At 46.1% G+C, this 15,268-nt stretch overlaps 1 protein-coding gene across 2 annotated transcripts in view; it reads right to left on the reverse strand.

Annotated features, from left to right (window-relative positions):
- The window catches only part of LOC147724873 (microtubule-actin cross-linking factor 1, isoforms 6/7-like), a 540,420-nt gene that overhangs the window by 294,826 nt on the left and 230,326 nt on the right, over positions 1-15,268 (reverse strand). For both annotated transcript variants that reach the window (XM_086966403.1, XM_086966402.1), the window contains exon 4: positions 9,281-9,451. In XM_086966403.1, coding sequence (XP_086822529.1) covers positions 9,281-9,451 — 171 coding nt within the window. The remainder of the gene's footprint in view (positions 1-9,280; positions 9,452-15,268) is intronic.

Genomic DNA, 15,268 nt, shown 5'->3' on the forward strand with positions numbered 1-15,268 from the left:
AACATTTAGCCAGCACTCTGAATTCTCGTGAGTCATTTATAGACGATCTTCTTACTGCGAGATGTTAAGCAGGGGTGGCACAAAGGGGCCCGGGAACCGATCTGGGTTCAGTCTCTGTGCCGGTCCCTGGACCAGCCATTGCAATTTGGCTTCAATGTAATACGTCTCGAAATCGGGGACCGCCAACTCACGCGCTATTATGGGGCATTGCTTCTTCGCAACCGCCAACCACCTGTGCCCTGTTCCCCAAAGAAAGACAGTGATCTATTAATCTAATTCCTTAAAAAATGTGTCTGGGATCCATACAAGAAGTGTACTAAAAAAGTGTAGGAGGCGTGTGTGAGACACCATTTTCAGGAGGGCTATTCTACCTGCCACTGAAAGCGGAAGCATCGGTCAAGAGTCAATGGATGCCTTCAATGCGCTAAAAGCTCACCCCAGGTTTCCCTCAAAGAGGTCAGTCTGGTCATGATCAATCCTAACTAGGTCGGACAAGCTTCGGGGTTCCCACTGAGGCAGAGTTATCTCCAGATCTTTTGATGGCTAAAGATGTAGTGCTGGTAAGCTTTTCTGTTCCTGTGTATCACACTAGCCCTGAACCAATATGCCATGGAAAGTTCTGAACAGGCTGCCGCATTGTGCATTACAAGAAAAACAATCTTAAAATGAGAAATAGTAGAAAGCGCTAGGTGCAGGAGAGGTTTGGGGGATGGGAAGGGGTGACTGAGACAGGACTGAGACAGCCATGGTCATAAGTAAGAAGTTGACCAAGCAGGATAGGTCTATATGTTAAACAAAAAAACTATTCAACCTTCACTTCTAGACTTTAACAGAAGCCAAATCCCTGCCACCCTTTCTGAGGTTTCTGAGATGGAATATGAACAGGCAAGACCCTCTTGAGTGCCCCCTAAAATGTTCAGTTGTGCTATTACCAATTTTCACATGCAGCATTACCACTTCTAGATATCAAACCACAACCCTAGGGCGGCAATCATATGTGGATTGCTGCAATTGCCCTGGATCAGAAGTTTTGTAAAGTGCCTCAACTCAAGAAATGTATCATGGACCCTATCTTCACATGCATCACATGTGCTACTGTTTAAACTCTTAGAAAAAACGCATAGCATCCTTTCCTACTGATGCTTTTTATTGCAATATATGGGTGGGTAATCCTTTGAAACTTATATACACAATGTGCATTGTAAAACACAGATTACCTTGGATTTATACTACTGGAAGATTTGTCTACCAATGATTGCATCAGAGCTACTACAACAGAGCATATACGAGTGTTAACTTTTTCTCTGGTCCATTCCACCATCAAAAATAAATTTGCACCTGGGGTCATCCTCTAAAGAGTACTCTCCTCCGCGTTCTATACCCTGACTATCGCTAAGCTGCTGCACGACACACACGGAGGGAGCTTTCACCTGCACCTCTTGCAAGTGCTCTAGCGCTCTCCCACACCCATCCCAACCATTCTTGCACCAACATCACCCAGCATCCCACCCACTCACACAGTCGAACCACCACCTATAGAGCACGCCACACTTCATTCTTCATCACCTTAAAAAAATTAAACCCTTCATTTCAGCTGATTACTTTAAATCTGTTGTACAATCACTGGCCCTTTCCAGAATAATTATGGCAATGCCACCCTTTCTGGCACCCCTAAAATTCACCTAGCCCCTATTAAATCCATTCTCAACCTGGCTGTCAGGCATATCTCTGACTGTAAGCGATACTATCACATCTCTCCTGTCCTCAAAAACCTCAAACTGCTTCCAATTGAAGGCAGATCCACCTACAAGATTGCCTGCATCACACACAAAGCCCTTCACCAAAACACCCCCTCCTACCTCTCAGACAAACTCCAAAAAGCTGGGTGTACTAGAACATTGAGAAGCACCAACGCTCCTTATCCCTCCTCAGCTAAAAAAGAAAACAACTCAATTGTGCTCATTCTCTGGCAACGCCCCTTCTATCTGGAATACTCTTCCCAAAGATCTACGCTGTAATCCATCCTACCCCTTCTTTAAAAAAATCTCAAGCTGCTTCTTCTCAACAAATATTGGGGTTCTTAATTATACGGACCTCTCTGTTAATTTACACCCCCTCTATTCACTACTCCTATAGGCTCCCCTCTATCTATATTCACCTCTTCCCTCCCTTCCTCAATTTTTCCTAAAATCTTTCACCTTTTTCCAACCTGAGACTTACTATATAATTCTTAGTTGTCCTGATCTACTCTTCAACCTGCTACATGCTATTGAACTTCTTTTCGCTCTGAAAGCTTGACTGCCCTTACTTTATTTTAGCAATTGTTTCCCAGTGTGATATGCTCTCGATGTTTACCTAATTCTGTAAAGTGCTCTGATACTCTTGGGTCCAGCCAGCGCTATATAAAACCTTTAATAAATAAATAAACAAACAAACAAACAAACATGTATTCGACTCCACACCGGCTCGAACACAAAACACGTCACAGAGGTATGGGACCTGTTGCACAGACCATGCTCTGGACCTGCTTTTCCTTATGGAGATGTGGCAGAACCCTACCTCAGTACCAGACATCACTATTGCCATCTCCACCGGCTACAAGACTGCCAGGCAAGACTGTCAACACAAGCCCAAATGCAGAATCTCCATCATATTCAAAGAGACTATCAGCTGCACCACCTCCACGGACACCCCCACCAGTTACATGAACATCTAACATGTATGTAACGCATCACAGACAACTTCTTCCTGTGCAAAACCTTCATCTATAGACCAACAGGTGCCCACACCAACTTTGCCAATGATCTCATGGAATTCATCGCACCCCTTATCATTGACTCCAGCACCTTCACTCTGCTCGGGGACCTGAACTTTCATCAGAGCTGGACTGGGAACACAAAACATCCCTGACAATTTTGTCAGCCCGGCTCCAGGAGGGGCGGCACATGTGAAACACTGCTGCTTTTGTTACTGGGGGAAGATATTACAACACACCTGCAAATCAGGCACCCAATAACAAAATCGGCCCCACCGCTGCAGAACCGGCCCCCACCCCTCTAGCCTCCCAGCAACACACCAATGCCCACTACAGCCAGTATGGCCTCACCTTTCGTCTAGATTAGAAGACCACACCAATCCAACCTCTACAGCCCTCCTAGAAAACCTCAGCTTTACACAGCATATTACTAGACCCCACCCATCTTCACCTCCCTCGGCAACAGCACAGTCGACAAGCCATCACAAATGACCTGTACAAACCATGCCATTGTCAGTTTCAGAATGTCCACTACAAATCTACCACCCCTGGACCTGCCCGCCACAGCCGGAAAAACATCACAGAAGAGGACTGGGCTTCCACCCTCACTGCACACCAGCCTGAACACACCAGCAGCTTGCAGAAGACCATCAAGAATGTCAATAGCTGGCTAACAGCATGCTCTGACACCCTGGCTTCCCTCAAAGCCAACTTAGTAGCAAGAGTCCAACCCCATGCCAGTTGGTAAACAAAGGAACTCAAGCTGACAAAAAGTAACTGGAGCGCAAGTGGATACCAGACCAAAATACTGCAAATAAAAACATCTTCAAATCCACCCTGAGACGCTACCACCAGCAGAACTGGAACACAAAGCACATAACTCTCCCAGACAGAATTGACGCTAACATGAATAGCAGCCAGGAAATGTTTCCATCATCAAAGATTTCACTATGCCTTAGTCACCTCCAGCAACTTCAAGACACCAACAAAAATGCAGAATTCTTCTGTAACAAATTCATCTCTGTACAAGGTAACTTCAACCCTGAACTGGACCCCATCACCTTTGCAATTCCTACTTCCCATTGAGGCTAAAAAATGAACCCGGACCATTTGGCCCACTGTCACCACTATGAAACCACCATGAAGTCCATCCACTCGGGCGCTCCATCTGACTTCTACCCCCACCCCGCCTTCACCAAGGACTCCGACTGATCAGCGAAGAACTAACACCCATCCTCAACGCTTTCATTGACCACTTTCTCAAAACACCTGGAGACAGGCAACCATGTATCCCCTACTTAAGAAGCTATCTGCTGACCTGGCCATACTCTCCAACTACAGACCCATCTCCCACCTATAAAATCCAGGCAAGATCTTAGAGGAGCACATGAACCGGCACGTCACCAAACACCTCAGCAGCTACCAGCTCCTCAAAGCCACTGTTCGGCATCAGGCCCAATCACAGTACAGAAACAGTTCTTATCCCCTCCACAGATGACATCAGTATGATCCTAGACAGAGGAAATATGGCAGCCTTATCCTCCTGGACCTGTTTTGTACTATGATAAAACTCAATAATTATTATTATTATTTTTTTTTTTTAAGTAGTGATCTTCAGCAAGAACAACTCATCATGGGACTTCAACTGGTGGCTCGCTGAACGTGGACCTACCCCAAAGTCTGGCACCCATGCCAGGAACCTCGGTATCATCATTGACAGCAAACTGGACATGACCCTAAAAATCAATGCCATTACTGCATCCTGCTTCCACACCCTGAAGATATGGAGTAAGAACTCCAAATGACTCCCAAGCAACTCTAGAAAAACCGTCACCTAAGCACTTGTTGCCAGCAAGTTGGACTACCGGAACACCCTCTACGCCAGTATCACCTAGCACCTCCCAAGGAGACTAGAAACCCTCTAGAACTTGGAAGCCGGATTCAGCTTCAACCTATTCACGCAGAACTTACATCACACCACACCTCAGGGAGCTCCACTTCCTATACACAGAAGCACTCTGTTTGAACTCCTCACTCACGTTCACAGTAATACAAAACGTAGGCCCCACCTACCTAAACAGCGGTGTCTTCTTTCACCAACCAACCAGACACCTCAACAGGACTCCTACTCATACACTTTCTATGCACACACACATACACACAACTAGATGCGGAGGGTGAGCCTTCACTTACATCGCTTCTAGAACGACTCCCACTTCACGTCAGAGCCTTGTCCTCTCTTCTTGAGATCTGCAAGAAGCTGAAGACCTGGCAATTAAATTAACCACCCTGCCCTCTGCAAAGCTTGATGTTTAGGGAATTTAATAGGCGCACGTATACCAACGGTCTCTTGCCGCTGAGAGGAGAGGGAGAGCTGTCTTACAGGCTCCAACAGTAGGCTAGAGTGAGAAACCATGTTTTCAGTTTTTTCCTAAAACTGGCAAATTCTGGTGTTAATCTGATTTCTATTGGCAAGGAATTCCAAAGTGCGGGGCAATGTACGGAAAAGCGAGAGCCACCCATTCGATTTCGCTTGAATCTAGGAACGGTCAGCATATTCATAGTGGCAGATATTGGATTCAGTTTGGGGAAGTATCTTGAAATCTTAGTGGATATGAATTTGGGGCCCGTCTCGTGAAGTGCGTTAAAATCCATGCATCAGGTTTTAAACATCGACCGCGAAATCACAGGAAGCCAATATTGTTGCTTCATTAGAGGCTTGGTATGGAAGTGTCTAGGTTGCTGAAAAACTTGCCTAGCCACTTGATTTTGGATCAGCTGTAACCCGTGAGTTTGATTGGCGGGGAGCCCTAGATAGATGGCGTTGGCATAGTCCAGCCTGGACATTTTCAAGGCAAGAATGATAGCTATGCTTGCCTCCCTGGAGAAAAACGTCCTAATTTTCTTAAAGGTCCTCAAGGGAAAAACACACGAGGACATGACCAGGTCAATCTGTTCCTGTTTGGATAGATTAGCATTTATCTTAATGCCAAGACTTTTGACTGAATTTTTTGGGATGGGTTGGGTTCCTAGTGCAGCTGGCCAGTGTGCCGGTGTCCACTGTTCTATTCTGTTGTTAGGTATAATTATCTCAGTTTTGTCCGAGTTTAATTTGAGATAATTGATGCACACTCCAGCTCAGCACCAAGATACTCTCACAGGTGATAGCATGCTTTACAAATTCACACAATACAACATAACATTACCAGCATCAGTGAGTGGAATGTTATTGCCTAGAAACATCAACAAACTTCAGGTGAAAGTTTTGTTCCATGATTTCTCAGAGGCTGCTATGTCTGCCTAAGTAAAAGAAGCACCAAAGATTCTCCCAATAAGTTGATCCCTCAGTAAATATAAATTTCAACTGGCTAGGAATAAGCTCTTACTTGTACCTTCTAATCAGTGCAGGGTTATAGCTTTCAAATGATGTTGTAAACAGTTTGATCCTCCCAACAAGTGGCTGGTATGCAAAACACGACTGTGTATACAAACAAGTTATGCTTTGTGCAAATACTTTCCATTTCTAGTCACAGGCTGTGGAATGTGTAGTTTCTTCAATATTTTCCACCTCCATTAGATAACGGCAGCTACTATTTCCACTCACTCCTCTGTGCCACTGTCTCAAACCTTTTTTTAAGAAACATGACACTTCACAGATAAAATAGCTAGTCTCCAAGTCAGCATCTCCAAAACAGGTTCCTGTTTGTAGACTCCACTGTTAGGTTAGTCAAGTAGCTAAAACACTCAACAACAGCTGCCAAACTTTTTTAGTCCACCATCGTCAATCAAGGCCGTACCACAGTCATTATGCTCATACTGATGCTCAGCAGCAACCGCTTTCCTTCTGTTGAGGTTCCTTAGTATCTCAAGCACACCCCATTAACCCGCCACTAAACTATATTAAATGCAGATTCATAAAATATAGCAAACTGTCATCTGATCGAAGACCTTTTATTCTTTGTTTAAATGTTAGTATCCACACTGTTTCAGCTTTGTCAACAAGAGAATAACGTTCCGTCTCCTCACCCACGCACACAAGGCCCTCTACAACCTAGGACCCGAATGTCTACACACGACTGTCCTTCTACACACCCACCCGCCAACTACGATCCTCCAATCAAGCCCTCGCCGCAATTCCGCGCATCCACAGAACCACCATGGGAGGAAGATCCTTCTCCTACTTAGCGGCCAAAACCTGGCATTCTCTCCCCACTCACCTCCGCCTTACACAGAACCACATTTCCTTCAGAAAGCAACTTAAAACCTGGCTATTCGATAAATAATGCACACCCTCCCCCAAGCGCCTTGAGACCCTCTGGGTGAGTAGTGCGCTATACAAATTCCTGAACTTGAACTTTGTATCGGAGGACAAAAGCTTCACTTCAATTGATTTTAGTCTGACTTTCCCCCTATATTCATGGATACAAATGTCTCCAGGTATATCAAGTAAGATCTGCTTTAGGCCGAGGGACCAGTGCCAAGCCTGTGAGGAAGCCACCTTGATTTCTCTGTAGCAATTGATTTAGTAGACCACAGTACTCCTAATGGACACCTTGATATGGTTCATGTAATAGGTGGAGCTGCCTTGACTTTGTCCAGTCCCTTTCTCACTACCTACAGGAGTTCAACTGAGCTTCTCCTAAGTAAGTTCTCCCGTGTCGTCTTTATGTCCCAAATGTCTGAGCTGACCTAGATCCTTTTCAATGCTTACAACAAACTACCCGCACACATACTTCCGCTATCACATAAACAGTGAGGACAAGCAGCAACATATTTGAACTTCTGATGACTCAAGAGTATAGATCGCAGGCCATGGGCTGTCTCCTAATGTCCAGAAATGGCCACAGAGTAAGTAGCTGTCTCAATTCTCTAGTATTAGAGTAGCAGATTTTGGTGGGACACTCGCACACTCTATTGTTGTTAATACCTTCAACTGTGAACTCATTCTATTTTTTCTGGCATGGTCCTTAACTCTGTACCTGTTGTACCACCAACAGAAGCAACCAACCAAGAGAAAGAAATCCCTGATATTTATCACTGCCAGTGGTTATCCCAGTTCTTGATTTATTTGCTATCACGTGTGCCTTTATTCCATGGCAGAGAGGGTCATGTTATGTAAAACAGCTGTCACACACATCATCATTGTGGGATGCTTCATCATGGAGTCCTTGTCTGGAATGAAAATTCATCCGGCAAGACAAACTTCTCAGGGAACTGTTTAGATGTTTATTTTACTCAGGGGCTATACACACACACAAAGTTAAAATTGCCTCTAGGGATACCCTATCTGTGTGTGTGTGTGTTTTTATTGCAGTGTTAAGAACATTTTGGAACACTTTCAGTGCCTTAGTGCTCCTGTGTCTATAGTTTTACATGTTGCTTCTGATTATTTCTGCCCATGCGGGTCATATGGCCTTCATCAGGACCAGTCAGATCCCTTTGGTACTTTATGGTTGTGAAAAGAACTATATCTGGCTATTTTGTATCCACTGATTCTTTTTTCATGCATACATTCATGCAAGAGGACAGCTGCACTAGAATTTCCAGGCTGGTCTTATAATGTGGCTATTCTCAGGCCCCATTAGGGTCGGGGGGGATGATCTTTGTAGTTACAAAGTCAAAAGAATCTGTCGGCCATTAGCCTATCTACTTCCGCTAATCTCTGAATCTCTGTATTGCAATGTCTTGGCTGGCTCCCTCCGTGGAATCCTGTTCTCTGCTGGTCTTGGAGGTTCTCCTCTTCATGTTGTGTACTTTAATGGAACTTTCAAGGGCGTTTTTCCTAAATAATATGGCCAATTTTTAGAGAGTGCAGAACTATGTTGGTGGGCTTGAATTGAGCACTGTGGTGCCTTAGTAGGGTACCAGCCAAGCAGACAGTTGAGTTGAAAGCTCTGTCAAGAAAACAGCCTTGCGCGTTGTGCCGCCAACTATCTAAGCTGATGAACCAGCACAAACGAAATCAGATACCTTTGAATGGCGGGCCAGAACAAACTTTTTCCAGACATGGCATGCAAAACAAGTTTTGCTATTAAATCAATTCATGACAAAGGAGATCCATTCATGTCAATGGAGGCCTCTGCCTCTGACCCTTAATTTCAAAGTTTGTGAAATGGCTCACAGACCTAAGACCTCAGTTTGTCCAGAAAGGAGACAGCCTGGATCACACAATCACCTTGCCATGGGTTTGCTATATTCTAAACCTTATGTTGTCAAACCTCCATATCCTGCACTCTGCACGGGCCCAAAGGCTGTGAGATCCTCCAAAAATACAATGAATGCATTAAATATGTAAATGCTAATTCTGGGCCATCCTTGTGGCACCAATGTGCTACTTACCCAGCAAAGCAAGTCATTTTACTCTTTATTCAACAGTGCTTTCCAATTGTAACGCAAGCAATAAATATCATATGCATTTATTTTATATAGCGCTCGCGCCACCTTACATCGCTTTCCACTCGTGGTCAACACTTTGTCGACACACAAGTCCGGGGTTACACTCATTATGCAGAAGTTACTACTCACCTTCTGCTCCTGGAGCTGGGCCTTCACCACTTTCATTTCTGAAGACGGTGGTTTCTGATTGGCTACTAGCTCCTCCATATCGGACAGCCAGCTTAGCAGACCCTCGAGTGTTTCCTGTATGTCTTCCGCAGGCCACGTGGCCTCTGGCATGCCGATCGCCCGCTGGGCCACCTGAAACAAGGTGAATATTTATTGAGACTGGCCTTCACCACATACTAACACACAACCCAAAATAATTAAGTTACAATGCTTTCCTTACAACAATTGAGCTACAATGTTTCTTTACACAATGACGTCCGCGTCGCCTGACTACTACTGAGAAGCTGCACTACCTGCAATCATGATATCAAAAGTCAGCAGGTTGTTGTTAACGCTCTAGTTCACCACGCAAGCTTTGTATTGTGTCATCATTAAATTTTCATGTAAGGACTACTTGGTGTAGAATGGACTCATGCCACTCACAGTTCTTCTACAGGCACAGCCCCTGTCTCAGAATAAGGGATACAACCACAGTCAGCTCAGTTTCAATTTGGATTGCCAAGGTTACAATACAAGCTGCTGCTGCTTTTAACAAGCTGTTGCTGCTTTTAATAAGTGGGTGAAATGTAGAGTATTTTGAAATAACATAAAAAACCATCTGTTTTTCACTCATTACAAGTCCCACCCATATTGATCCTCCTTAATTATTATGTTTACATGTACTATTACCTACAAGGTCCTCCCAATTCCCTTCTAAGAGCCAACTGTGACGGCTTACGAGAAATACGAAACAAGTAAGTAGACAGGCTGAGTAGAGCCATGAAGCCCTATTCAGAAGGGTGCTAAGAATTGGATAAAATGACTATATTGGCTCTCTCCATTCTTTGTTGTTACAGTGCGCTACAGTTCGATGACCTGACGAGAACCCTCAAATTTATCAAGGTTTGAAATGCGTCGAAAATCATTCAATCACCAGGGAGTCCTTTTTAAAAAAATTATTTTGGCATTCAGGGAACCCTTTTGTTGACTTTGAAAGACTTTTTGGCTGGGTCCCTCCTGTTAAGCTAAAAAGCAAAGTGTTAATGTCAAACTCCTAGTGTATATGCTTTAAAAGTGAGCCCACAAATTTGGTTCAGTTACTTGATGCTTGTTGATTCTGTTAAACGTTTGAAATGGGGCATATCTATGTATCTTTATTGCTTATGTTGTTGTTACATTTTTATTTTGTGTGGAAAAGGTATTTTAAAATTTGTGCTGAAATGGTGCATGATATTTCTTAGAATTTCTTTTGAGCTACAAAATTTAATTGAATGTGCATGTCATATTTCTTTGATGCTTTAATGTTTATGGCAGTATCTCAAATAGATTAAAAGAAATAAATTTAAAATATTAGTCAAAATAAATCATAACAACGCCAATTACCTTCCGTGACCACAAAATCAAAAGATTCTTGTTGAAGGAGTAATGTCAGAATTGGCGCTTCCCTCTTGTTTCACATTGTTGTACAAGGAGGCAGACTACAGAATGTGTCCCTCACTGGGCAGGCAGCTGGGTACATGCTGGAATTCTGGGACGGGCCACCCAGAATACAATATATGGAATGCCCAGCTTCATTGGTAATCTTTGTCCATTTGGGAGCGAAAAAATAGATTATTCCTCTATGGCCTCCATCGAGGTTGTAAGGGGCTGGGGGGACTGGGTCAGGTGTGTGGCGGAATGGTTATGGCCTGTGAATGTCTGTAACAAGAGAGGACATGAAAGAAGCATCTCTGTGTGTAGTGTAAGGTTCCCAAAGAGCTTGGCGTACCTCCGAGTAGAAAGAAGTAGACCTGAGTTAACATCGCCTCATGAGAGTGGCAGCACCTTTGTGTGCCTTTAGCTGCTGAAATCCAGCACTGGGGATCACTTCCTTGATGATGGATTTAGCTTCCTACTTTCTATCTTCAGGAATCAAGTTTATCAATGAGGAGATGTCGTGCCTCATCCCGCGTACGTATCGGCTGAAGATGGCCAATGCATTTGCGGCTTTTAGGGATGTTGCCACCATGGAGTTTCTCCAGCCCAAGTAATCAATATGCCTGCCACCCCAGTCCAGGGGCGAGGAGCTAGGACTGAAAGGGTACTTTGAAAGCCCCTGCACAGCTTCTGTTATAGGAATTATGCGGCAGAGGAAGATCAAATTATGTGGCAGGGTTAACTAAATTATTCTGCAAGAAAAGGCAACTGTGCAACGTTATGCGGCATACTTTATTATTGTATTACAGAATTAGTCCATTATTTTGTCATTTTTTTGCTTTAACTCTGAGCAAAGAGTTCACCTCATTAGTACCAGTTTAACACCCAAATACAGAAAAAAACAATGGAAAGATGTCCAGTCAACCTTTGCCAAGGGCCTTTCACTAGTTGGCAACAGGTTACGCTGTATTTTTTATAACTTTTGACCCGTTTAAGCTAAAAACTATTTTTGGGGTAAACTCTGCAGTAGATAATGGATTATTTGGCGAACGTGGGAAATCCTGATTTATGCAGAAAAGTTTACAGCCACAAAAATCGCATAAATACAGTAGCCCTGGTTATGATGGAGTCCAGTTTACTGTCGCTGGTTAAAAACACTGGTGAAACGGGCCAGGTACGTCTTTTCCTGTTGCCGGTTCTTTGACAGGTGAAATCATGAGTTTTTACCTCTGCCTTCTAAATTGGATCAAGGTTTGGGGCAGATTCCATCATCTTTCTCTTTGAGAAAGGCATTCCACTGATAACATTGGAAGGTTGAACTCCCCAGCTTTGTAACCTTGTATGCAACTGGCAACTTCATCCATGCCCACATGGTCCTTGCCAGCAGTATGGCCCCCGCTAGCAACAGTTACGTGGGAATATTGAGATGTTGTCGGTGGAGTTTGATTTTCAGGTCCTTTTGTATGCAAGAGGATTACACGCCTTTTCAACATCTTCTCTACAAAGACTTGGTTATTGCATTCCTAGAGGTGGATGCAGGCACCTCAGTTCTGATCTCTAGCTGAAGGAACCCCACATAATTGAGGTTTTTTGGGTTCCTTGATAGAAGGATTTGGAGGAGCACATTACACAGAATCATCCTCAGAGGGGATCCCCTTTGGAGGGAGGCATTTTCTTTTCATGAAGATAAGCACAGCCTCCTCTCCTTGTCCTACAAAGAATTTGGAAAGGAATGTCTTGCAGAAGTCACAGTGAAGTGGTCTGTGGGACGCATAATGAAAATAGAATCACTGAGTGTGCAATTATCTGTGGAGTGGTGTGGCTCACTGGTTAGAGGCAGCAGACCCAGAAGCAGAATTTGGCCCGGGACCAGGGTTCAATTCCCGACGCGGCAGGGTCGTGGACCAAGGTCAGCGGACTCGATAATTCTCGCCTCGGTGCCTACTCTAACCAGGGGTCCCACTCGCCAACTCTGGGCATTAGCTTGCCTAATCTCCACAACGGCCCCATCAACGCCGGGGATGCCTGGCTGCACCTTGGGGACTCCCAGGAGGGACCATCCCACAGGGAAAGCCAGGACGAGTTCCCCAGCGGTATACAGCGCCAGGACGCCGGCTGGCAACAGTGCGCTTTACAAGTAATACATTACATTACATCTGCCTACACCTTTTGTCCACAGTCAGAGCAGGATGTAAAGAGAGATCACTTTTCGTTCACTGCCACGGTAACACTTGGCGATATTCACAGGCCAGCTGAAATACAAAGAGCCTAGAAACAACTCTTGGTTGGTGTGAGCTGAAGCTACGACTACCTGAAGACCAAGGACGAAGAACTAGCAATTAAAAAAACAGTAAAATAAGGTTTGCGATAGAAAAGCATAGAGCTTGTCTCAGAGACTCCCTGATACACGAAGTGTGGTAGATATCTGAGCTGTGGTAGCCTGTAGGGGGAGAAGAGAGCTTAGCACTTACACTAACTGGATGAAGTTTAAATTCTTTCAAGTGAGATGGATGTACCACTAAACAAATATTTGCTGGGCCCGTAGCCATTTTAATACTAATTATTGCAATTTTAAATGCATTGGAGATTCCTGACGACAAGGAACGATTCAAGCATGTGAATCTATGAAAGATCCAATGTGGAGAACCTGAGAAAAACACATTGTTTCTGCCTTTCTTAAAAGGCACACCATACCACCTGCTTTAAAAGCCCATCAGCGTTGCCATAGATTTTTCTTAGTACGTTCCATCATTACTCCGAAGTACCACTTGCACATATGGTTACTTCTCTTTCAAGGTGCACTTTACACTTTTAAAAAAAGCCATGTGCATGGTGCCCCCACTGCTATGATGTATAAGCTTTTGTCGCCCCTTGCTATTATGGGCACATTTTCTGTCCTCGAACCCGAAGTTGAGGATTTCTTTCACAAATGAATATTTGAGGAAATCAATGCACAACAGATTTTTTCAAGCACTCTGCATCCTTCAATAAATATAATGATACTGACATTTATAAAGCACGAACAACTACCTTAACAGTGGTGTCCCGGCGCTCTAGCAGTAGGAGGCATGCAGAGAAGAACCAAACAGGCCCCAGAGCATCATCCTACACTTAAGTAAAGAGCCGAGGGGGCGTGGCCAAGATGGCAGCGTGAGCGGTTGTGCTGCTCCTGAGCTCCCGCCGACGGCCTACTACAGCACAGGCCTAGATCCTCTTTTAGCTCCTTGCCGGCCGGCGTTGAGGGTCCGGAGGAGTCTCCGACAGCACCTGAGGCTGGATTTGCCGCAAACCTAGTGGAGATCGGGCTTACGGGGCCCGGAAAGAGATCGGCGGCGTGGCCTCGGAGACCAGGCTGTGCCGCCTGAGAACCGTGGAAGACGTGGGGAGGCCCCTTGGCTGACAGCTCGACGTTCCTGGAGGGAGCCGGGTCTTGCGAGGCGGATCAGGCGAGCAGCTCCGGACACAGGAGTGGTGGAGGGAAGTGTCCGTGACAGAACAGAACCGGTGAGGTCCAGGACGCTTGAGATCTACCCGAGGCCTTGGTTGTTGGGGCTAACCGAGGGCTGCTGTGGACCCGCCGGCGGGTGAAGCTACCCCCCTGCTGGGGGGATGAGGAAAGAGAGCGGAGGCCCAGTGGACCCCAGCGACAGCGGGCAGGGTCGGGGAGGCCTGCCCACGAGATCCTGAGGTGCCGTGAAGTAGCTGCGGAGCTCCGTCGGAGCGAGGCCTAGTGAGCGGGACTGGCCGTGGTCCTGGACTTACGCGGAGGAGATCGTGGGCCGCCAGTGGATTCTGGTTTTCCTCCCCCCCCCTGACCTTCGGCCGAGAGACAGGATCAGGAATAGCAGTGGGCACTGAGCGAGGCGTGCCAGCCCTTGACTGGACTCGATTCTGTGGCCTGGGCCTCTGGGGCCCGGAAGGATTTGGGCCTACATTGCGCCGGGAAGCCTGCGGAGGAGGGGCTCTCCAGGGGAACCCACCAGGACATTGCCAGCGATTCCGTGAAGTGCAGACTTCTGAAGCTGGGCGCCCGCTGGTCAGGTAGGCTGGCATTGTGACCAGTTTGGGGAGCCTTGGTGGCCTTGCCTGGAGCCGCGGGGGAGACTTTGATCGAGCCACGCGGTGGGGAGCGGTCGGTCCCGCAGGGTCAGGTCTCTGGGGGGGGGTGTAGGAGCCCAACCACCATCTTGAGTCTGGGGTCCGGCAGCTTTGATGATTTTAGGCCTGCAGCGGGGGTGGTCCCTCCCCTCCCCAACAGATGAACGCTGGTGGTGTCGCGGCCTGGAATGAGGTGGGAGTGTCGGGGTGTGGCAGGACGCCCGGGAGCATGGCGATGCGGCAAGAGTAGCTGAGGCCCATGCAGGCCCACTGTGGGAGTGAAAGGCTGTACTGTGCAGGTGTCTGAAAGTGTCCTTCCTGGTGTTGGACTATTGGGCCCAGTAGCGCTTCTGTCGAGGACTGACCCAAGAAGGGTTTGAGTAGGAATGGCCTGTTGACAAAGTGACTGGCGTAGCTCTGAGGAGCCAATGAGTTGGATAGTAGGCGCTGGACAGT

This window comes from Lissotriton vulgaris, chromosome 4_1 (assembly GCF_964263255.1).
Source record: "Lissotriton vulgaris chromosome 4_1, aLisVul1.2, whole genome shotgun sequence".
NCBI classification, from domain to species: domain Eukaryota; kingdom Metazoa; phylum Chordata; class Amphibia; order Caudata; family Salamandridae; genus Lissotriton; species Lissotriton vulgaris.